The sequence below is a fragment of the Ranitomeya imitator genome, chromosome 2 (genome assembly GCF_032444005.1).
Source record: "Ranitomeya imitator isolate aRanImi1 chromosome 2, aRanImi1.pri, whole genome shotgun sequence".
Classification (NCBI taxonomy): domain Eukaryota; kingdom Metazoa; phylum Chordata; class Amphibia; order Anura; family Dendrobatidae; genus Ranitomeya; species Ranitomeya imitator.
Window position 1 is genome coordinate 304,682,759 of NC_091283.1, and position 25,123 is coordinate 304,707,881.

A 25,123-nucleotide genomic window follows, 5' to 3' on the forward strand; every position below is an offset into this window, starting at 1 on the left:
ATGTAGTGTACCCTGATTCCCCACCTATGCTGCGCAATACATTACCAAAGTCGCCGTTTTCGCCTGTCAATCAGGCTGGTCAGGTCGGATGGGCGTGGTGACATCGCTCTTTTCTTCCCCAGCTTTCCGTTGGTGGCGTAGTGGTGTGCGCATGTCCAAGTTCCGAATTCCCTGGGCGCACGTGAGGAAGCAGCGCGCGATCGCGCTATGAGCCCTGTCAGCGGTGGGAGCGGCCATCTTCCTGGGGCCGCGCGTGCGCAGATGGAGTGCTCTGCTGCACGGGGCTTCAGGAAAATGGCCGCGGGCTGCCACGGGCTGCTGTAGAGAACGCAGCGGCCATTTTCCTGAAGCCCCGTGCAGCAGAGCACTCCATCTGCGCATGCGCGGCCCCAGGAAGATGGCCGCTCCCACCGCTGACAGGGCTCATAGCGCGATCGCGCGCTGCTTCCTCACGTGCGCCCAGGGTATTCGGAACTTGGACATGCGCACACCACTACGCCACCAACGGAAAGCTGGGGAAGAAAAGAGCGATGTCACCACGCCCATCCGACCTGACCAGCCTGATTGACAGGCGAAAACGGCGACTTTGGTAATGTATTGCGCAGCATAGGTGGGGAATCAGGGTACACTACATACACTATTGTAACGCACAGCGCAGGCCCTATTTAACAGTATTTTTATCTCAGTCTGAAAAAACGGGGTGACAGGTTCCCTTTAAACAAAAAACATTAAAAACAAGACAAGGAATTTCAAAGAAATTACTGATGAAAACAACACAAGGAAAAAGGAAATGGACAAAGCTGCATGACACTATAGCACCTTTCAATTATTTATATATGTTTATGGGAACCAGCCCTATAAAGATAAAAAACAAATAAATAAAGTGGCATGTGTACACAACGACAATTGCTAGAAAAATCGCATCCCTGTATTAGAAGCATGTTTTCATCAGTAATTTCTTTGAAATTCCTTGTCTTGTTTTTAATGTTTTTTTGTTTAATAAAAATATTATGTTTTAAATATATTACATCTGCTTATGCCTCATTTTCACCTACTATTGTTAGGGTGTTTTTTGGTATGATTATGTATATTTGGAGGTGGTGAGTCCACTTTTTCTGGATTTTGGTTATGTATTAGTTATTTGTAGCAGTAAAAGAAAAACTCTTTATCCTACAAACACGAGAAAACTAAAAAAATGTATTGTCAGATTTGAATTCAGGAGATCAAAATCATTAAGAAATGGCTCAATTAATAACTGAACCTGACAACTTTTGGAAAATATGTAAAACAGTGTTATATGATCTGAAAGGACCTTGAACTTAGCGGGTGGAAAGTTCTTTAGCTGCTCACTCAGGATGTGCAGCCTCTGTGTAGGTCCCAGTACCTTCCTCTTCTGCTCTGCACAATCAATCACATAGGTGTGGGGCTGGAGGAGAGAGCAGTTCTCTCAGTGATCAGGAAGGGCACTGTGTTATTTTTCTCTTCTGTCACAGGAACCTGTCTCCAGTCTATAAGATGCACTCGCTTATTAGCAAGATTTTTTTTCTTGCTTAGTGTGTATTTCCAAGTAAAACATTTCCACCATTAAGAACCTAAAAAAGCTTCTCACCTGTGTGACTGCTCTGGTGACTAAGAGATTATTTCTTCACAAAACATTTTCCATTAAAATGGCTTCACCTATGTGTGAGTTATCTGATGTGTAACAAGAGTTGATTTCTTTGGAAAACATTTTCCACATTCTGAACATGAAAAAGTTTTCTCCTTTGTGTGAATTCTTTGGTGCTTTAAAAAATTTGATTTTAGTGCAATACATTTTCCACATTCTGAACATGAAAAAGGCTTTGCACCAGTGTGAATTCTCTGATGACCAACAAGACTTGATTTCTGGTTAAAAGATTTTCCACATTCTGAACATAAAAAAGGCTTCTCCCCAGTGTGAATTCTCTGGTGAGTAACAAGATCTGATTTTCTGTTAAAACATTTCCCACATTCTAAACATGAAAAAGGCTTCTCCCCTGTGTGGGTTCTCTGGTGTAGCACAACATCAGATTTCCAGTTAAAACATTTTCCACATTCTGAACATAAAAAAGGCTTCTCTCCAGTGTGAATTCTCTGGTGATTAACAAGATCTGATTTTCTGTTAAAACATTTTCCACATTCTGAACATGAAAAAGGTTTCACACCTGTGTGACTTCTCTGGTGACTATCCAATCGTGATTTCTGGTTAAAATATTTTCCACATTCTGAACATGAAAAAGGCTGCATTCCTGTGTGAATTCTCTGGTGAGTAACAAGATCTGATTTTCTGTTAAAACATTTCCCACATCCTAAACATGAAAAAGGCTTCTCCCCTGTGTGGGTTCTCTGGTGTAGCACAACATCAGATTTCCAGTTAAAACATTTCCCACATTCTGAACATGAAAAAGGCTTCTCCCCAGTGTGAATTCTCTGGTGACTAACCAAAGTTGATTTCCGATTAAACCATTTTCCACATTCTGAACATGAAAAAGGCTTCTCACCTGTGTGAGTTCTCTGGTGACTAACCAAATTTGATTTCTTGTTAAAACATTTCCCACACTTTGAACAAGAAAATATATTCTCTACTGTGTGAATTTTTTTATGCTTGATACAATTTGCTTTCCTTAGAAAAGACATTTCGAGGGGAAAACTATTTCCATATTCTGTTTTTACTTTAGGAGCCATTTGTTTTTTACTACTTATTTTGTGACATTGATTTTCCTTAGTAGTTGGTAAGGAATCAGAAGACAGGACCTGTTTCAAAGGATCAGATAACAGATCTTTGCTGTGAAGGGATGATGGTATATCTGGAGTAATGGCATTCACTTCAATTGTATTCTGTGGGATCTCAAGATCATCCGATTTAAAAATTGAAGATGTCAGCTTTCCTTCTAATCGTCTCGAACAGTAATCTGCCAAGAATAAAACCAATTATTATTTTTTTAATAAAATATCCTTGAATTTCATATTTTTGAAAATGTATGCTTACTAACCATAAAAATGGCAAGTTATATAAAAATATTGAATTATTCACCAAGACAATAATAGTTCACAGTAATAGAAAACCTCATAGGATGAACCAGTAAAGCATCGTGCTTAACTGTTTGTTCACTCTGCCTCCCAAATATGGAATAAAAAGTCACTGTTAAGTAGGCGAAAATAATACCAATAAAAACTTCTACTGATCCATCAAAAAATAAAGCCCAACTCATGTCCGTCATGTCTGTGAAAAAACAGAGGGTGTCCACATTATTTATGGTCCAGAGGGCTCCAGTGTATCTAGTATACTGTATCCAGTGTATGCGTTTAAGGGGATACACTAGAGCCCTCTGGACCCTGGGTATTTATATGTGATATTTTTCTTGGCCTGGGTTTTGTCATGGTCAGGACATGGTTAATGTCCTGTCAGGGTTAATTTTTGCTAGCCTCTTTTCTATATTGGGAGGGGTATTTATACTCGCTCCTAGCCTGGTTTCTCTGTCAGCTATAGATTCTGTTTCTGTCTGTATGCGTGACTCCTGGATTGTGTGCCTGGTTTGCATAGCGTTGTCTTGCTTTCTGTGCTTTACCCTGTTTGTGTTCCTGGCTACTGAACTCTGGCTTTGCTTCTGATGATCCTCTGTCTCTCTGTTTTGGTACCTGGTAATCTCCTGGCTACGACTTCTGCTTGTTTGATAATTCTTTAGTGCTTGTCCCTTCTCTGTTTCCCTGGCGTCTGGCTCCGCCCCCATTTCCTCCTCCCACTCTGTCACATGGTCTAGGTCCTGTTCGTTACCTGTACACTCTGTTTCATGTCAAAGGTCCTGTGGGTTCAGGTTAGTAACTTGGCATTTTGCTCAGCTGCTGTGTGCAGCTTCCCCTGCAGCATAGATATCCAGGCACCGTGACATTATAGCTGACCTTACAGTCTTTTTCCCTGGTGGGGGGTTCTTGGTATGCCATGGATCCTGTACAGGTTCTCACGGGGCAGATTAATGAGCTCTCCCAGTTGCTGCAGAAGCTGTCTGTGGAACAGCAAGCCCTGGTCCACTCGCACCAGCAGGTGCAGAGAGATGTGGCAGGTGCTTTACAGATGTCTGCTTCCTTGCGGTCCCGGGAGGGGGGCACCACTGATGTATCCCTGGTGGACCCCGAACCACCTGTAAAGTTACCCGATTCTTTTTCTGGGGATAAAAAGTTATTCAGGGTCTTTAGGGAGGGATGCAGGTTGTTTTTTGAGTTGCGTCCCCGGGCCTCGGGAAATGAAAGACAGAGGGTGGGGGTAGTTATGTCTTTATTAAGGGGGTCCCCTCAAGCATGGGCCTTCTCCCTCTCCCCCTCTGCTCCTGAACGCATGTCTGTGAACCTGTTTTTTGAGTCCCTGGGGCTCATTTATGATGAACCAGATAGAGTACATCTGGCGGAGGAAATGGTGATGAGTTTGACACAAGGGAAGCACTCTGCTGAATGGTTCTGCTCAGAGTTTAGGCGCTGGGCAGCTGAAATTTCTTGGAATGATGCAGCCCTGAGGGGGTTGTTCCGCATGGGTCTGTCTGACCGTCTGAAGGACGCTCTGGCACTTCATCCTCCTCCTAATACCCTGGAGGATGCCATGACACAGGTAGTTCGAATGGACCGGAGACTCCGTGCTCGAGGAGTGATGCAGCAAGAGACTTCCTTGTTTTCCAAATTGCGTGACGCTGCTCCTGTATCTGAACCCATGGAGATTGGGTCAGTTTCGGTTATGGAGAAAGAAAGGAGGCGCCGGAGAGACAATCAATTGTGCTTTTACTGTGGAGCCTCTGGACATTGGAAAAGCAACTGTCCACTCTGCCCTTCTTCTGTGAAACCGTCTGAGAAACGACTGAGTCTGGGCAACAATCGAGGAGGTTGTCCAGACTCCCAGGTACATGTTTTTTCACTTGCCAAAATATTGCTTCAAGTGGAATTGGAACTTGCTGGCGGTCCTGTGGTGACCACCGCCTTTGTTGACTGTGGCTCTTCTATTAATTTGATTGATGCCCAAGTTGTGACTCGTCATAAGATAGGGACAGTCAGGCTGAAAAACCCTGTTAAAGTTGTGGCTGTTGATTCATCCCCTCTTACCCGGGATGGAATTTGTTTCGGGACTGATGTTTTTTCTCTGAAGGTGGGTTCCACTCATGTGGAAAAATTAAGTTGCTTTGTAATGAATAATCTACCTGCAGGACTGGTACTGGGTATGCCTTGGCTGCAACGCCACAATCCTGTCATTGATTGGGTGGCAGGGGAAATCACTCAATGGAGATGTAAGGGTAATGGTCCATGTTGTAACCTGGGACCTCTTGTTAACCCTATTAAGTCTGTATCTGTGTCGTCTGTCGGTCTGGAGGGTATTCCGGAGTACCTGAAGGACTTCGAAGACGTGTTTTCCGAAAGTGAGGCTGAGGCGCTTCCACCACATCGACCCGGTGATTGTGCAATTGATTTGATCCCGGGAGCCAAATTACCCAAGGCTCGTCTGTACAATTTGTCTGGGCCTGAGCGCCAATCTATGAAAGAGTACATCACAGAGAGTCTCCGCAAGGGGCATATTCGGCCCTCTGTCTCACCCGTTGCTGCGGGGTTTTTCTTTGTCAAGAAAAAAGATGGTGGTTTGCGACCGTGCCTAGACTTTCGAGAACTAAATAAGATTACTGTTAAAAACACGTATCCTCTTCCTCTGATTCCTGATTTATGTAATCAACTCACTGGGGCCAAGTGGTTTTCCAAGCTTGACTTACGAGGGGCTTATAATCTGATAAGGATCCGAGAGGGGGATGAATGGAAAACAGCATTTCTGACGACCGAGGGCTTGTTTGAAAATTTGGTCATGCCCTTCGGTCTCACCAACGCTCCTGCTGTTTTCCAGAGTTTTATTAATGTTGTGTTTTCTGACCTGATTGGGCGTTATGTTGTCATTTACCTGGATGACATCTTGATATACTCAGAGGACAGTCAGTCACACTTACACCATCTTCACTCGGTTCTTGTAAGACTCAGGGAGAACCATTTATATGCTAAGCTGGAGAAGTGCTCGTTCTTTTTGCAAGAACTGTCTTTTCTGGGGTTAATTGTATCTGGAGAGGGATTCCGCATGGATCCTGGGAAGGTTCAGGCCATTTCTGATTGGGTGCAACCTCAGGACCTGAAGGGGTTGCAACGATTTCTGGGCTTCGCTAATTATTATAGGAAGTTCATTAAAGGGTTTTCGCAGGTAGTGAAACCCTTGACGGACCTCACACTCAAAGGGGCGGATGTAAAAAATTGGTCCATGGCCGCAAAAAATTCCTTTCTGACACTGAAGAAATGTTTCACTTCAGCACCTGTGTTGATACAACCCGATCCATCGAAACCTTTTATCGTGGAGGTTGACGCCTCGGAGGTGGGGGTGGGGGCAGTGTTGTCTCAGGGTCCGTCCACCCTTACTAACCTTAAACCCTGTGCCTTTTTCTCTAAAAAAATTCTCTTCGGCCGAGAGAAATTATGATGTTGGCAACAGAGAATTGTTGGCAATTAAATTGGCCTTCGAAGAATGGAGGCATTTTCTTGAGGGGGCTGTTTTTCCCGTTACGGTCATCACTGATCATAAAAATTTGGCCTATATCGAGTCCGCTAAGAGATTAACCCCCAGACAGGCTCGGTGGGCACTTTTTTTTTCTCAGTTTCATTTTACCATTACATTCCGACCAGGGTCTAAAAATGTGAAGGCGGATGCCTTATCCCGTAGTTTTGATTCTGTGTCCCCTCCAGAACCTGCTTCCTCCATTCTTCAACCTGGAGTGGTTGTGGCTGAAGTCTCATCTGAGTTACAGAGGGAGATTTTGAATGCACAGGCACAAGCTCCCAGGAATAAACCCCAAGGTAAACTGTTTGTACCCGATCACTTCCGTTTCACACTTCTGCAAGAATTTCATGATTCTGTGTTGAGTGCACACCCTGGGATTGCAGCTACCCGGGGGCAGTAGCTAGGAACTTTTGGTGGCCTTCTATGGGTTCGGATATCAAAAAGTTTGTGAATTCTTGTGGGGTGTGTGCTCGTTCTAAGAGCTCTCTGGTTCGGCCGGCCGGGGAATTGGTACCTTTGCCAATTCCGGATAAACCCTGGACACACCTCTCCATGGATTTTATCACTAATCTTCCGTCTTCCAAGGGCAACTCTGTAGTTTGGGTTGTGGTTGATAGGTTTTCAAAGCAAGCCCATTTTGTGCCGCTACCTGCGTTGCCTTCTGCTGAAACCTTGGCTCGCTTGTTTATTCAGCATATAGTTCAGTTGCATGGGGTCCTTGTGAATGTGGTGTCTGACACGGGTGTGCAGTTTGTGGCCAGGTTTTGGAGAGCTTTTTGTAAGAAGTTGGGGGTTACGTTGTCATTTTCCTCTGCTTATCACCCGGAATCCAACGGACAGACTGAACGCACCAACCAGTTGTTGGAACAGATTTTGAGATGCCTGGCCTCTTCCAGACAGGAGGACTGGTGTGAGGTTTTACCCATGGCTGAGTTTGCGTTCAATTGTCGTATTAATCAGTCTACTGGCAAATCTCCCTTTGAAGTCAATTGTGGATTTGTTCCACAGTTTGGAGAATTTTCCCGCATGGATTCTGGTTGCCCTGGTGCTGAGGGTCTGGTGCAACAGTTAAGAACCCTTTGGAGGGAGGTTCAGGCGAACATCTCCAAAGCCCAAAAGAGGTACAAACATTTTGCAGACAGGAGGAGGGGGTCAGCTCCTACACTGACGGTGGGGGAGAAGGTATGGTTGTCTACTCGTAACATCAAACTTAAGATTCCCTCCATGAAGTTGGGCCCCAGGTTTATAGGTCCATACAAGATTATTGAGGTGATCAACCCAGTGGCCTATAGGTTACAGTTACCCACCTCTTTCAAAATTTCTAATGTCTTCCACAGGTCCCTATTAAAACCTGTGGGGACAGTTAGAGAAGATTCTTCATTTGTTCCGCCAGTATTGGTAGAGGGTCAGCTGGAGTACGAGGTAGGGCGCATCATTGATTCACGGTGGGTGCGTCGTAGGCTTCAGTACCTTGTACATTGGAAGGGGTTTTCTATTGAGGACAGGTCATGGGTTCCGGCCAGTTCTGTGCATGCTGATCGACTGGTGCGGGCTTTTCATGTAAGATACCCTGAGAAGCCTGGGGGTCCAGTGGCCCCCCGTTAAGGGGGGGGTACTGTCATGGTCAGGACATGGTTAATGTCCTGTCAGGGTTAATTTTTGCTAGCCTCTTTTCTATATTGGGAGGGGTATTTATACTAGCCTGGTTTCTCTGTCAGCTATAGATTCTGTTTCTGTCTGTATGCGTGACTCCTGGATTGTGTGCCTGGTTTGCATAGCGTTGTCTTGCTTTCTGTGCTTTACCCTGTTTGTGTTCCTGGCTACTGAACTCTGGCTTTGCTTCTGATGATCCTCTGTCTCTCTGTTTTGGTACCTGGTAATCTCCTGGCTACGACTTCTGCTTGTTTGATAATTCTTTAGTGCTTGTCCCTTCTCTGTTTCCCTGGCGTCTGGCTCCGCCCCCATTTCCTCCTCCCACTCTGTCACATGGTCTAGGTCCTGTTCGTTACCTGTACACTCTGTTTCATGTCAAAGGTCCTGTGGGTTCAGGTTAGTAACTTGGCATTTTGCTCAGCTGCTGTGTGCAGCTTCCCCTGCAGCATAGATATCCAGGCACCGTGACAGGTTTATCCTCATATCCTTGCATGATATTGTCTATAATTGCTGATACTTACCTATTTGACCTTGTGCTATAATGTGTACTTTTGTCTCTGGGCTCTCCTATGAATCACTTATTTCTTGTCATTTTATCTACCTATTATACATTTAATTTAACCCCTTCATAACCCAGCCTATTTTGACCTTAAAGACCTTGCCATTTTTTGCAATTCTGACCAGTGTCCCTTTATGAGGTAATAACTCAGGAACGCTTCAACGGACCCTAGCGGTTCTGAGATTGTTTTTTCATGACATATTGGGCTTCATGTTAGTGGTAAATTTAGGTCAATAAATTCTGCGTTTATTTGTGATAAAAACGGAAATTTGGCGAAAATTTTGAAAATTTCGCAATTTTCACATTTTGAATTTTTATTCTGTTAAACCAGAGAGATATGTGACACAAAATAGTTAATAAATAACATTTCCCACATGTTTACTTTACATCAGCACAATTTTGGAAACAAAATTTTTTTTTGTTAGGAAGTTATAAGGGTTAAAATTTCACCAGCGATTTGTCATTTTTACAACGAAATTTACAAAACCATTTTTTTTAGGGACCAACTCACATTTGAAGTCAGTTTTAGGGGTCTATATGGCTGAAAATACCCAAAAGTGACACCATTCTAAAAACTGCACCCCTCAAGGTACTCAAAACCACATTCAAGAAGTTTATTAACCCTTCAGGTGCTTCACAGCAGCAGAAGCAACATGGAAGGAAAAAATGAACATTTAACTTTTTAGTCACAAAAATTATCTTTTAGCAACAATTTTTTTATTTTCCCAATGGTAAAAGGAGAAACTGAACCACGAAAGTTGTTGTCCAATTTCTCCTGAGTACGCTGATACCTCATATGTGGGGGTAAACCACTGTTTGGGCGCACGGCAGGGCTTGGAAGGGAAGGAGCGCCATTTGACTTTTTGAATCAAAAATTGGCTCCACTCTTTAGCGGACACCATGTCACGTTTGGAGAGCCCCCATGTGCCTAAAAATTTAAAAATTGGAGCTCCCCCACAAGTGACCCCATTTTGGAAACTAGACGCCCCAAGGAACTTATCTAGATGCATAGTGAGCACTTTGAACCCTCAGGTGCTTCACAAATTGATCCGTAAAAATGAAAAAGTACTTTTTTTTCACAAAAAAATTCTTTTAGCCTCAATTTTTTCATTTTCACATGGGCAACAGGATAAAATGGATCCTAAAATGTGTTGGGCAATTTCTCCTGAGTACACCAATACCTCACATGTGGGGGTAAACCACTGTTTGGGCACATGGTAAGGCTCGGAAGGGAAGGAGCGCCATTTGACTTTTTGAATGAAAAATTATTTCCATCGTTAGCGGACACCATGTCGCGTTTGGATAGCTCCTGTGTGCCTAAACATTGGAAATCCCCCAGAAATGACACCATTTTGGAAACTAGACCCCCAAAGGAACTAATCTAGATGTGTGGTGAGGACTTTGAACCCCCAAGTGCTTCACGGAAGTTTATAACGCAGAGCCATGAAAATAAAAAAAAAAAATTATTTTCTCAAAAATGATCTTTTAGCCTGCAATTTTTTATTTTCCCAAGGGTTACAGAAGAAATTGGACCCCAAAAGTTGTTGTCCAGTTTCTCCTGAGTACGCTGATACCCCATATGTGGGGGTAAACCACTGTTTGGGCACATGCCGGGGCTTGGAATTGAAGTAGTGACGTTTTGAAATGCAGACTTTGATGGAATGCTCTGCGGGCGTCACGTTGCGTTTGCAGAGCCCCTGATGTGCCTAAACAGTAGAAACCCCCCACAAGTGACCCCATTTTGGAAACTAGACCCCGAAAGGAACTTATCTAGATGTGTGGTGAGCACTTTGAACCCCCAAGTGCTTCATAGAAGTTTATAATGCAGAGCCGTGAAAATAATAAATACGTTTTCTTTCCTCAAAAATAATTATTTAGCCCAGAATTTTTTAATTTTCCCAAGGGTAACAGGAGAAATTTGACCCCAATATTTGTTGTCCAGTTTCTCCTGAGTACGGTGATACCCCATATGTGGGGGTAAACTACTGTTTGGGCACCAGTGGCGTAGGAAGGGGGGTGCGGGGGGGGCGGTCCGCCCCGGGCGGCACAATGCTGGGGGCGGCCGGCGCTGCAGGAGAAGAAGATTAAAAAAAAAAAAAAAAAAAAAAAAAAGACGCCCCTTTAAATCTTCGGGCGGCGCCGTCCGCCGCCACGACCAGGGCCAGCTCCCCCCACCCCCGGGTCCCGCCCCCGCCCCCGCCCCCCGCTCTATACTCACCTCTCCTGGTTCCTGCGGCGCCGGCAGCTGCAGCGTCCTCTGACTCTGCGACGTCTCAGAGCAGAGGGCGCGATGACGTCACTACTGTGCGCGCCGCTCTGCCTCTCTGTCCTGAGCGTCGCAGAGCCGGAGAGACGCTGACTGCACCGGACCTGCGCTGGGAACGGGAGAGGTGAGGATTTTACTTTTTTTTTTTTTTTCTTTATGTCTGACTGTCTGGGGCTGGGGCAATGCTGGACACACTGGGGCAATACTGGAGACCATGGGGCAGATTGCTGGACACACTGGGGCAGTACTGGAGACCATGGGGCAGAATGCTGGATACACTGGGGCAATACAGGAGACCATGGGGCAGATTGCTGGACACACTGGGGCAATACAGGAGACTATGGGGCAGATTGCTGGACACACTGGGGCAATACAGGAGACCATGGGGCAGATTGCTGGACACACTGGGGCAATACAGGAGACCATGGGGCAGATTGCTGGACACACTGGGGCAATACAGGAGACTATGGGGCAGATTGCTGGTCACACTGGGGCAATACTGGAGACCATGGGGCAGAATGCTGGACACACTGGGGCAATACTGGAGACCATGGGGCAGAATGCTGGACACACTGGGGCAATACTGGAGACCATGGGGCAGATTGCTGGACACACCGGGGCAATACTGGAGACCATGGGGCAGAATGCTGGACACACTGGGGCAATACAGGAGACCATGGGGCAGATTGCTGGACACACTGGGGCAATACTGGAGACCCTGGGGCAGATTGCTGGACACACTGGGGCAATACTAGAGACCCTGGGGCAGATTTCTGGACATACTGGGGCAATACTGGAGACCATGGGGCAGATTGCTGGACACACCGGGGCAATACTGGAGACCATGGGACAGAATGCTGGACACACTGGGGCAATACAGGAGACCATGGGGCAGATTGCTGGACACACTGGGGCAATACTGGAGACCCTGGGGCAGATTGCTGGACACACTGGGGCAATACTGGAGACCCTGGGGCAGATTTCTGGACACATTGAGGCAATGCTGGAGACCCTGGGGCAGACTTCTGGACACACTGGGGCAATGCTGGACACTGGGGCAGATTGCTGGACACACTGGGGGTAATATACTGGACACACTGGGGCAATGCTGGACACTGGGGGTAATATGCTGGACACACTGGGGCAGACTGCTGGACACACTGGGGAAAGGCTGGACACTGGGGCAGATTGCTGGACACACTGAGGGCAGATTGCTGGACACACTGGGGGTAATATGCTGGACATACTGGGGCAGATTGCTGGACACACTGGGGGTAATATGCTGGACACACTGGGGCAGATTGCTGGACAACATGGGGGTAATATGCTGGACACACTGGGGCAGATTGCTGGACAACATGGGGGTAATATGCTGGACACACTGGGGGCAGGACTTGAGGCATGGGCAGAATGTAGATACGGGGCATGATTGGAGACACGGGGCAGGATTGGATCATGGGGCAGGACGGATACGATGGAGGCTGGTGGGGCAGGATGGGGAGATCATATGGGGTAGAATGGATACTCATGAGGGCAGGATACGACAACATATGGCTGGAGCCAGGAATGAGATAAACGGGGCCAGGGTGGGGAATATTATTACCATAGGGGATAATTAAGGGATATTATTACTGCAGTGATGTATTTATTTTATTTTTTGAGTATACTGTTTTAAATGGGGGGGCGGTCCTGTTACTGTGCAGAGTGACACTATATCACCTTTTTTTCTTCATGTGGTGTAATGTAGAAGTTGTGAAAAATTAAGTAATGTGTTCTGCAAGCGGAGCTCGAGATAACTGTGTTATTTCCTGCAGAAACGAGTCCTGGCTGGAAGGAATGATGGCGGTCTGTGCTGGATGAAAGATGAAGGACTTCACCTAGAGACGTCACTGGTGAGTCAGTGTTACCTATACACTGACACTATACACTGTATACTATATAGAGGTCCTGTGTATAATGTCACCAGTGATCTCTGTATTACCTCTACACAGACACTGCATACTAAGTACAGATCTCCTGTGAATACTGGCACTTATGGTGATAGTATTGTGGTTTTTTTTTTATTACTGATCAGTATTGTAGTATTCAGTCACTATGTGGTGGTAATATGTGGTCTGGAAATGGTGTTGTGGTATATGTCCCTTGTATGTAGTATTATTCGGTCACTATGTGGCCTGGTCATGGTGTGGTGGTATTAAGTCACAGGTGTGGCATGTGGGGGTGACACCATTAGGCCCAGTTTAAGTTCTACAAAACAGGAAAACCATTTTTGGTAACCTTTGTGTGTATTGAGCTGGGGGGGGGGGGCGCCAAACTCGGGATCAGCCCCGGGCGGCAAAAGCTCTAGCTACGCCTCTGTTGGGCACATGCCGGGGCTTGGAATTGAAGTAGTGACGTTTTGAAATGCAGACTTTGATGGAATGCTCTGCGGGCGTCACGTTGCGTTTGCAGAGCCCCTGATGTGCCTAAACAGTAGAAACCCCCCACAAGTGACCCCATTTTGGAAACTAGACCCCGAAAGGAACTTATCTAGATGTGTGGTGAGCACTTTGAACCCCCAAGTGCTTCATATAAGTTTATGATGCAGAGCCGTGAAAATAATAAATACGTTTTCTTTCCTCAAAAATAATTATTTAGCCCAGAATTTTTTATTTTCCCAAGGGTTACAGGAGAAATTGGACCCCAAAAGTTGTTGTCCAGTTTCTCCTGAGTGCGCTGATACCCCATGAGTGGGGGTAAACCACTGTTTGGGCACACGTCGGGGCTCAGAAGGGAAGTAGTGACTTTTGAAATGCAGACTTTGATGGAATGGTCTGCGGGTGTCACGTTGCGTTTGCAGAGCCCCTGGTGTGCCTAAACAGTAGAAACCCCCACAAGTGACCCCATTTTAGAAACTAGACCCCCCAAGGAACTTATCTAGATATGTGGTGAGCACTTTGAACCCCCAAGTGCTTCACAGACGTTTACAACGCAGAGCCGTGAAAATAAAAAATCATTTTTCTTTCCTCAAAAATTATGTTTTAGCAAGCATTTTTTTAGATTCACAAGGGTAACAGGAGAAATTGGACCCCAGTAATTGTTGCGCAGTTTGTCCTGAGTATGCTGGTACCCCATATGTGGGGGTAAACCACTGTTTGGTCACACGTCAGGGCTCGGAAGTGAGGGAGCACCATTTGACTTTTTGAATACGAGATTGGCTGGAATCAATGGTGGCGCCATGTTGCGTTTGGAGACCCCTGATGTGCCTAAACAGTGGTAACCCCTCAATTCTAACTCCAACACTAACCCCCCCACACCCCTAACCCTAATCCCAACTGTAGCCATAACCCTAATCACAACCCTAACCACAACCCTAATTCCAACCCTAACCCTAAGGCTATGTGCCCATGTTGCGGATTCGTGTGAGATATTTCCGCACCATTTTTGAAAAATCCGCGGGTAAAAGGCACTGCGTTTTACCTGCGGATTTTCCGCGGATTTCCAGTGTTTTTTGTGCGGATTTCACCTGCGGATTCCTATTGAGGAAAATTTTTATTTTTTTATTGTGTAAAACGCTGCGGAATCCGCACAAAGAATTGACATGCTGCGGAAAATACAACGCAGCGTTTCCGCGCGGTATTTTCCGCACCATGGGCACAGCGGATTTGGTTTTTCATATGTTTACATGGTACTGTAAACCTGATGGAACACTGCTGCGAATCCGCAGCGGCCAATCCGCAGCCAAATCCGCACCGTGTGCACATAGCCTAATTCTAAAGGTATGTGCACACGCTGCGGAAAACGCTGCGGATCCGCAGCAGTTTCCCATGAGTTTACAGTTCAATGTAAACCTACGGGAAACAAAAATCGCTGTACACATGCTGCGGAAAAACTGCACGGAAACGCAGCGGTTTACATTCCGCAGCATGTCACTTCTTTGTGCGGATTCCGCAGCGGTTTTACAACTGCTCCAATAGAAAATCGCAGTTGTAAAACCGCAGTGAAATGCGCAGAAAAAAACGCGGTAAATCCGCCATAAATCCGCAGCGGTTTAGCACTGCGGATTTATCAAATCCGCAGCGGAAAAATCCGCAGAGGACCAGAATACGTGTGCACATACCGAAACCCTAACCCTACCCCTAACCCTACCCCTAACCCTAACCCTACCCCTAACCCTAACCCTATTCTAACATTAGTGGAAAAAAAAAATTTCTTTATTTTTTTATTGTCCCTACCTATGGGGGTGACAAAGGGGGGGGTCATTTATTATTATTTTTATTTTGATCACTGAGATATAATCTATCTCAGTGATCAAAATGCACTTTGGAACGAATCTGCCGGCCGGCAGATTCGGCGGGCGCACTGCGCATGCGCCCGCAATTTTGGAAGATGGCGGCGCCCAGGGAGAAGACGGACTGGACCCCGGCTGGATCGGTAAGTATGATGGGGTGGGGGGGACCACGGGGGGGGGGGCGGGGGGGATCGGAGCACGGGGGGGGGATCGGAGCGCGGGAGGGGTGGAACGGAGCACGGGGGGCGTGGAACGGAGCACGGGGGGGCTGGAATGGAGCACGGGGGGGTGATTGGAGCACGGGGGGAGCGGACAAGAGCACGGGGGGGAGCGGAGCACTGGACGGAGGGGAGCCGGAGCAGTGTACCGGCCAGATCGGGGGGCTGGGGGGGCGATCGGTGGGGTGGGGTGGGGGCACATTAGTATTTCCAGCCATGGCCGATGATATTGCAGCATCGGCCATGGCTGGATTGTAATATTTCACCAGTTATAATAGGTGAAATATTACAAATCGCTCTGATTGGCAGTTTCACTTTCAACAGCCAATCAGAGCGATCGTAGCCACGAGGGGGTGAAGCCACCCCCCCTGGGCTAAACTACCACTCCCCCTGTCCCTGCAGATCGGGTGAAATGGGAGTTAACCCTTTCACCCGATCTGCAGGGACGCGATCTTTCCATGACGCCACATAGGCGTCATGGGTCGGATTGGCACCGACTTTCATGACGCCTACGTGGCGTCATGGGTCGGGAAGGGGTTAACATTTTTTTCTGGGAGTTACCAGACACAAACCCCAGAACCGTCCAGATACTTTGTTTGGGTCCTTCTTTGCACTTTAGTTATTTGCACCTTGCACTTTATTTATGACAATCTGATTTTCTACATTACTACCTCATGCATTTCCTTGCATATGAATTTGAGCCTGTTCTGCAAGGGGTTGCACTCTATGCATAACTTTGGACTCAACCTATTTATTTGCCCAGTGTTTGCTTTTTTCTTTATGATCTGTCTACATCTCCATTTTTAAGCTTTTTAAATTTTCTGCTTCGATAAAATGTTTCATTTTTTATATAACTTGAGTCTGGAGGACTTTTTTCTCTACATGCATTTTTTTTCTTGCTCTTAAAATCACACGAGATTCTATGGTAGAAGGAATCACAACAAATGCCAGATTCGATAATGTTGGATTATTTAATGATTTTCTTGTTGGGAGTAGAGCAATCCCTTCCAAGAGCAATCAGTTTAATCAATCAGTCAGGTCTTAAAATAAATTGGGACAAATCCTCAGTTATGCCGCTTACTGAGAACATACCTCGACCTTCGGAATATGGTTTACAAGTATTCAAATTTAAATATGTTGGTATAAATATTAACAAAAGCCCAATTATAGATTTGAAAGATAACATATGCCCTCTCACTGAGATAATTAACCCCTTTACCCCCAAGGGTGGTTTGCACATTATGGACCAGGCCAATTTTTACAATTCTGACCACTGTCCCTTTATGAGGTTATAACTCTGGAACGCTTCAACGGATCCCGGTGATTCTGACATTGTTTTCTCGTGACATATTATACTTCATGATAGTGGTAAAATTTCTTTGATATTACCTGCGTTTATTTGTGAAAAAAAACAGAAATTTGGCAAAAATTTTGAAAATTTCGCAATTTTCCAACTTTGAATTTTTATGCCATTAAATCACAGAGATATGTCACACAAAATTCTTAATAAGTAACATTTCCCACATGTCTACTTTACATCAGCACAATTTTGGAACCAAAATTTTTTTTTGTTAGGGAGTTATAAGGGTTAAAAGTTGACCAGCAATTTCTCATTTTTACAACACCATTTTATTGTAGGGACCACATCTCATTTGAAGTCATTTTGAGGGGTCTATATGATAGAAAATACCCAAGTGTGACACCATTCTAAAAACTGCACCCCTCAAGGTTCTCAAAACCACATTCAAGAAGTTTATTAACCCTTCAGGTGTTTCACAGGAATTTGTGGAATGTTTAAATAAAAATTAACATTTAACTTTTTTTAAAAATTTTTTTACTTCAGCTCTAATTTGTTTTATTTTACCAAGAGTTACAGGAGAAAATGGACCCTAAACATTGTTGTACAATTTGTCCTGAGTACGCCGATACCCCATAAGTGGAGGTAAACCACTGTTTGGGCGCATGACAGAGCTCGGAAGCGAAGGAGCGCCATTTGACTTTTCAATGCAAAATTGACAGGAGTTGAGATGGGACGCCATGTTGCGTTTGGAGAGCCACTGATGTGCCTTAACATTGAAACCCCTCATAAGTGACACCATTTTGGAAAGTAGACCCCCTAAGGAACTTATCTAGAGGTGTGGTGAGCACTTTGACCCACCAAGTGCTTCACAGAAGTTTATAATGCAGAACCGTAAAAATAAAAAATCATATTTTTTCACAAAAATTATCTTTTCGCCCCCAATTTTTTATTTTCCCAATGGTAAGAGAAGAAATTGGAACTAAAAAGTTGTTGTACAATTTGTCCTGAGTACGCTGATACCCCATATGTGGGGGTAAACCACTGTTTGGGCGCATGGGAGAGCTCAGAAGGGAAGGAGCGCCGTTTGACTTTTCAATGCAAAATTGACAGGAATTGAGATGGGATGCCATGTTGCATTTGGAGAGCCACTGATGTGCCTAAACATTGAAACCCCCCACAAGTGACACCATTTTGGAAAGAAGACCCCCTAAGGAACTTATCTGGATGTGTGGTGAGCACTTTGACCCACCAAGAGCTTTACAGAAGTTTATAATGCAGAGCCATAAAAATAAAACAAAAATTTTTTCCCATTTTTTAGCCCCCAGTTTTGTATTTTCCCGAGGGTAACAGGAAAAATTGGACCCCAAAAGTTGTTGTGCAATTTGTCCTGAGTGCGCTGATGCCCTATATGTGGGGGGGAACCACTGTTTGCGCGCATGGGAGGGCTCGGAAGGGAAGGAGCGCCATTTGGAATACAGACTTAGATGGAATGATCTGCAGGCGTCACATTGCGTTTGCAGAGCCCCTAATGTACCTAAACAGTAGAAACCCCAACAAGTGACCCCATATTGGAAACTAGACCCCCCAAGGAACTTATCTAGATGTGTTGTGAGAACTTTGAGCCCCCAAGTGTTTCACTACAGTTTATAACGCAGAGCCGTGAAAATAAAAAATCCTTTTTTTTCCCACAAAAATTATTTTTTAGCCCCCAGTTTTGTATTTTCCCAAGGGTAACAGGAGTAATTGGACCCCAAAAGTTGTTGTCCAATTTGTCCTGAGTACGCTGATACCATATATGTTGGGGTAAACTCCTGTTTGGGCACACGGGAGAGCTCGGAAGGGAAGGAGCCCTGTTTTACTTTTTCAACGCAGCATTGGCTGGAATTGAGATCGGACGCCATGTCGCGTTTGGAGAGCCCCTGATGTGCCTAAACAGTGGAAACTCCCCAATTATAACTGAAACCCTAATCAAAACACACCCCTAACCCTAATTCCAACGGTAACCCTAACCACACCTCTAACCCAGACACACCCCTAACCCTAATTCCCACCCTATTCCCAACCGTAACTGTAATCCTAACCAACTTTACCCCCAACCCTAACTGTAGCCTTAACCCTAACTGTAGCCTTAACCCAAGCCCTAACCCTAGCCCTTACCATAACCCTAGCCCCAACCCTAGCCCTAACCCTAGCCCTAACCCTAACGGGAAAATATAAATAAATACATTTTTTTAATTTTTAGATTTTTCCCTAACTAAAGGGGTGATGAAGGGGGGTTTTATTTACTATTTATAGCGTTTTTTAGTGGATTTTTATGATTGGCAGCCGTCACACACTGAAAGACGCTTTTTATTGCAAAAAATATTTTTTGCGTTACCACATTTTAAGAGCTATAATTTTTCCATATTTGAGTCCACAGAGTCATGTGAGGTCTTGTTTTTTGCGGGACGAGTTGACGTTTTTATTGGTAACATTTTCGGGCACGTGACATTTTTTGATCGCTTTTTATTCCGATTTTTGTGAGGCAGAATGACCAAAAACCAGCTATTCATGAATTTCTTTTGGGGGAGGCGTTTATACCGTTCCGCGTTTGGTAAAATTGATAAAGCGGTTTTATTCTTCAGGTCAGTATGATTACAGCAATACCTCATTTATATCTTTTTTATGTTTTGGCGCTTTTATATGATAAAAACTATTTTATAGAAAAAATAATTATTTTTGCATCGCTTTATTCTGAGGACTATAACTTTTTTATTTTTTCGCTGATGATGCTGTTTGGCGGCTCGTTTTTTGCGGGACAAGATGACGCTTTCAGTGGTACCATGGTTATTTATATCCGTCTTTTTGATCGCGTGTTATTCCACTTTTTGTTCGGCGGTATGATAATAAAGCGTTTTTTGCCTCGTTTTTTTTTCTTACGGTGTTTACTGAAGGGGTTAACTAGTGGCCCAGTTTTATAGGTCGGGTCATTACGGACACGGCGATACTAAATATGTGTACTTTTATTGTTTTTTTTTTTATTTAGATAAAGAAATGTATTTATGGGAATAATATATATATATTTTTTTCATTATTTAGGATATTTATTTATTTTTTTTACACATTTGGAAATTTTTTTTTTTACTTTTTTACTTTGTCCCAGGGGGGGACATCACAGATCGGTGATCTGACAGTTTGCACAGCACTCTGTCAGATCACTGATCTGTCTCAGAGCGCTGCAGCGTTACCAAGTGCCTGCTCTGAGCAGGCACTTGGTAAGCCACCTCCCTCCCTGCAGGACCCGGATGCCGCGGCCATCTTGGATCCGGGGCCTGCAGCGAGGAATGAGGTAGGAGACCCTCGCAGCAACGCAATCACATCGCGTTGCTCCGGGGGTCTCAGGGAAGCACGCAGGGAGCCCCCTCCCTGCGCAATGCTTCCCTGCACCGCCGGCACATCACGATCATGTTTGATCGCGGTGTGCCGGAGGTTAATGTGCCGGGGGCTGACATCCGGCCGCGATCGGCCGCGCTAACCCCGTGAGCGCGGCCGATCGCGCTGGACGTACTATTCCGTCCTTGGGAGTAGGGCCCACCCCACATGGACGGAATAGTACGTCCATTGTCAGAAAGGGGTTAAAAAAATGTGAGAAATGGTCCCAACTCCCTATTTCTGTAGTACAGGAAAGAAATATATCTTGGTACCGTGTTAGCCAGTAGACTACAAAGGTCTCTTCATCAGGCAAAAAGTGTCTTTGCCTGCTGAAGGGACCTGAGTAGTCCCGAAAGCTTGCAATTTGTTACCATCTTTTCAGTTAGCCATTAAAAGGTATCAACCACTGAGGACTCTCAATTCTAAATAGTTTTTTATTTTTGTAGTATTATTCGCGCCTGACTGAGACCTAAGTGCCAGGGCGGACATGCAGAACCTGATGTATTTTTATATTATCTAGCTGGCCAGCTGCATTATTTAAAAAGTTGGTTGAGGGACGATAAGCCGTCTAATGTAGAGGCTGATATTTTGCAACTTTTATATAGGATTTCTATATGGGCAATATTGGAGGGATCCTATGAACCACCACAGGGATTTCTATTTGTGCAGGAACTTGCGATACAGATCTGGAAAGAAAGTAAACGGTGGATGAGACTCAGTTATGGGACAACCCCGAGTTTCCACATCTTAAGATATTACAAGATTTTATGTCCTGGAAGCAATAACGGATAACAACATTGAACAAGGTATTTGAAAATTAAGTAATGTTATCATTTGACCAAATACATACAAAATATGGGATAGGGATTTTTATACATATCTGCAAATGAGATATGCTATTACGCACCAGTTCCCACATCCCAGAATGCGGATATTGAGATACCCACTAATAGGTGTATTTACTACCCAGGGCCCTACGGGTGTAATTTCCACACTATATACTTTTGTGCTTAATTAAAAAGTTGCATCCACTCAACTTCCTGTGGAAGACAAATTGCGACAATTGATAACCTCATTAACTGAATAATAAATTAACACAATTATATATTTTACATCAATCTTACCTTACCCCATCCAAACTATATAGGTTTTTATTATCCTCTGATGGTTGTCATAGATGTGGGGAATGGGGGCGGATTTTTGGCATCTTATCTGGAACTGTGCAGTGATGAGATATTGGAGTGAAGTGGTTTCTACATTATCAAGAATCATTGGGGCACCGATTGATTGTGTGCCGAAACTGTGCGTGTTGGGAATTTTGGATGAGGAAATTTGGCCACATTATGATAGAATTCTTATTAGACTCTTTTCCTTGCCAGGAAAGTGATAGCATTGAGATCGGTGGGGGGGCACAGCACCTTCCGTTAATCAATGGAATAAATTTGTAGATATACTACCGTATTAGAATATAGAGTATAGGAATAGAGAATGTCCCCAAAAACTCCATAGAATCTGGGAGAAGTGGTGTGATTCACCTCTGACGCACCCATCTCCCAATGTTTTAGCTTCCTCAATTTCACGTTATGTACCCTGATAGGTTTCAAGTTTTCAACAGCACGAGATAAGATTACTGATGCAAAAGAACCAATGAGTGTATCGCCATTTCTAACCTCTAAATCATTAAGTCCTTAAGATTGACAAATTGCTTTTTTTCCTAATAAATGGATGAGTGCAGTGTCCTAATTGTGTAAAATATATAGTTATACATTAACATATTGAAATATTTTACAGCGAAAGATACCATTCAAAATATGATGTAATATTTGTAATTATGTCCTGTATTGATATCTGTTAGCATCTAATATATAATTGCCTAGAATAAAACTTCCTGCAATTTGTGCCAACTTCCGTGGCTTTGTCCGGAGCTAATGTCCGGAGCTAATGTCCGGAGCTAATGTCCGGAGATTAATTGCCTAGAATACTACTTCCTGCAATTTGTGCCAACTTCCGTGGCTTTGTCCGGAGCTAATGTCCGGAGCTAATGTCCGGAGCTAATGTGCGGAGCTAATGTCCGGAGCTAATGTCCGGAGCTAATGTCCGGAGATAAGTGACGTCAACAGTGTCCAGTGTCTGATTGGTTGCCGCCTGCTGCGAGCGACCAATCAGAAACGTGCCGTACTGTGACACACTCCGCCCGCCATTTTGGTGTGATTTTTGAATTTTTACCTCACAGCAAGTTTCTACTGCGTGGAGGCGGGCCCAGTGACGTTGCTCTTCAAGCTCCTGCCGAATTTCGTCAAAAAAATGATAATACCATTTACCAAAACTATATATATTTAGTTGTGAAGTGGTTCAGTGACATTTTCACACCAATTTTGAACTTTTGTTTGGTGTTTTCTCCATATACTGCCTATTATTTTTGTTCTTTGTTACTATTATTTATTAATTGTATTATTCTTACATTTGAATAAATAAAGTATATATGGATTCTAGACTCCCGATTCTTTAGAATCGGGCTGCCATCTAGTAGATAACATAATCTGATGCATATCCTGTTAATACTGTATATGCTGTTTAATTCTGAGGTTTTTTTAAATAAAAAAAAAGAGTTTAAATAAAAATAGCTGAATGCTGCTTTCCTTCTGAACCCTGCCATGTGCGCAGACAGTAGTGAAAAACTGTATACAGGGTGTTATCACATTCAAGAGAAGTTGGAAAATAATTTGTAAGGTCCATTTGTTTCCTATTATTCTTTGTGAAGAATTCAATAGTTATCACCACATAAAGTGATACATGTCAGATTTGAAAAATGGGGCCTGAATAGGAACACAAAACTTCAGGAAGTGGTTAAATCTGACGATTTTGGACACTAACTACAGTAGTCAAAAACTGTGACTAAAGACAATAACACATCTACTGAAATGATCAAACTCAGACTTCATCAGTAATAAATGAGTAAATACTGGAGAAACCACTCTGGGGTAATTAGAGTATTTATTTATTAAAACTCTCCGATTTATTCACCAAACATAACCAAACGCCATTGGAGTCAATGGGAGGCAAAAACAAACGCATACACAACAAGTTCAAACGGGCCCAAAAGCTGCCAAAACACATCAAATTGTGGCCAGACACCAGACAAGTGGCCTCAATTCACCCACAGTACAAATTTTAGAATGGAACACCAAAACTAAGCCATGCATGAGGTATCAGGGTCTGGGCCAGCGTTTACAGCTTTGAATTGAACTTCAAATTAAGATGAGATGGGTGAGGCATCGGCGTAGGCCTGCTGTGCTGGGAGCTCTGAAACCACATGCAACAGCTCAACCTGCCTTTATGCTCAGCCATAATCAGATGGTACAAATATCAGTTTCATAGACTGCCATTGTCAGAAAATTGTAAGGATGGTAACATGGGTAGTTGACTGAAAGTAAGTGGAGGCCTGCCGGTCTCTGAGGCCTACTGCTACAGACACACATATGAAGGAGACCCAACCAGGAGTCTACACATTTCCAAATATTAGTAGCAAACATTACTAAAGTGGCATCAATTTCACCAGAGTAAAATTAGTATAATGGGGACAGACACCTCTTCCACTACAGCCAACCCAACAGATGGAGACTGTAACAAGCAAGGTTGTGGAACCACTGTGCCATAGCCCTCGGAAAAGCTGGAGGGGCGTAACTAGGTGACCTACCAAATCCAACCTTGGATAAGCAGCAGCAGGCAAACACCTGTGACCCAAGAAGGAACAAGGAGCTGGTACCAGGCACTACTACAGGGCCGACCTACAGAGGGTGGTAGCTGACACCTTAGAGTGGGTAGGTTGGTACAGCCTGAAAGAGGGATGAAGAATGCAGGTAGGCACTGTTGGGACACTGGAACCACTGGTGCCGATGGGACCAGCTGAGGAACAGAAAAGCACCGGCAGGTGCAGAATTGACCAGGTGTTACACAGATGGGCACTGGCAGGTGAGGGCTGTACTAGATGTTAGACAGATAGGCACTTGTAGGTGCGAAATGGACTGGGTGTTAGACAGATGGGAACTGGCAGGTGCAGACTGGACCAGGTGTTACACAGATGGGCTCTGGCAGGTACGGGCTGGACTGGGTGTTAGACAGATTCGCACTGGCAGATATGACCTGGACTGGCAGTTACACAGATGAGCACTGACAGGAGCAGGCTGGACTAGGTGCTACACACGTGCACTAGCAGGTCACACAAATAGTCACTTGCAGGTACTGGCAGGTGCGAGCTGGACTGGATGTTACACAGATGGGCACTAGCAAGTGCAAGCTTGGCAGAGGAACAGGAGAGCACTGGCAGATCCAGACTGGACCGTGTGTTACAAAGATGGGCACTGGCAGGTGTGGGCTAGACCAGGTGTTAGAGGAGCACTGGCAGGTGCAAGCTGGACCAGCTGATGGACAGAAGAGACCAGACAGGTCTGAGCAGATGGGTACAGGATAGACAAGCAGACAGGCGGACCTGGGGAACTGACATCTAGCAAGCATGCAAGGCAAACTAACTTTATCTTTTTATTATTTATTTTATGGGCTAACAAAGTAACAACATTGCTCAGGCATCTCCATATTGGAGAAGCCTTAAATAGAAGGTGTCACCCAGCTATTGGCTGGGGACACCTTAGGGCAACGCATACTGTTACTTTATGAGGAAGGGAGCATGTGCACGCCCTAAGCATAGTGCCCAGGCCTACAATTGAATCTTGGAGGGCACTGGCACATAGGGGGTGAGATGAGGAGGTGGTGTTTTAGTGGAAGACACTGAATTTCCTGTCTGTTAGGTATGAGGAAATCTAAGAAAGAGCCAAGTCTGTAATGCCAAGACATCAGAAAGTATGT

The 25,123-nt window shown here is 44.7% G+C and overlaps 1 protein-coding gene across 1 annotated transcript in view; it reads right to left on the reverse strand.

Moving 5' to 3' along the window:
- Positions 1-1,461: 1,461 nt before the first annotated feature.
- LOC138666942 (gastrula zinc finger protein XlCGF66.1-like) overlaps positions 1,462-25,123 on the reverse strand; it is a 219,637-nt gene continuing 195,975 nt past the window's right edge. Inside the window, exon 13 of the mRNA XM_069755137.1 lies at positions 1,462-2,930. Coding sequence (XP_069611238.1) covers positions 1,678-2,930 — 1,253 coding nt within the window. The 3' untranslated portion in view covers positions 1,462-1,677. The remainder of the gene's footprint in view (positions 2,931-25,123) is intronic.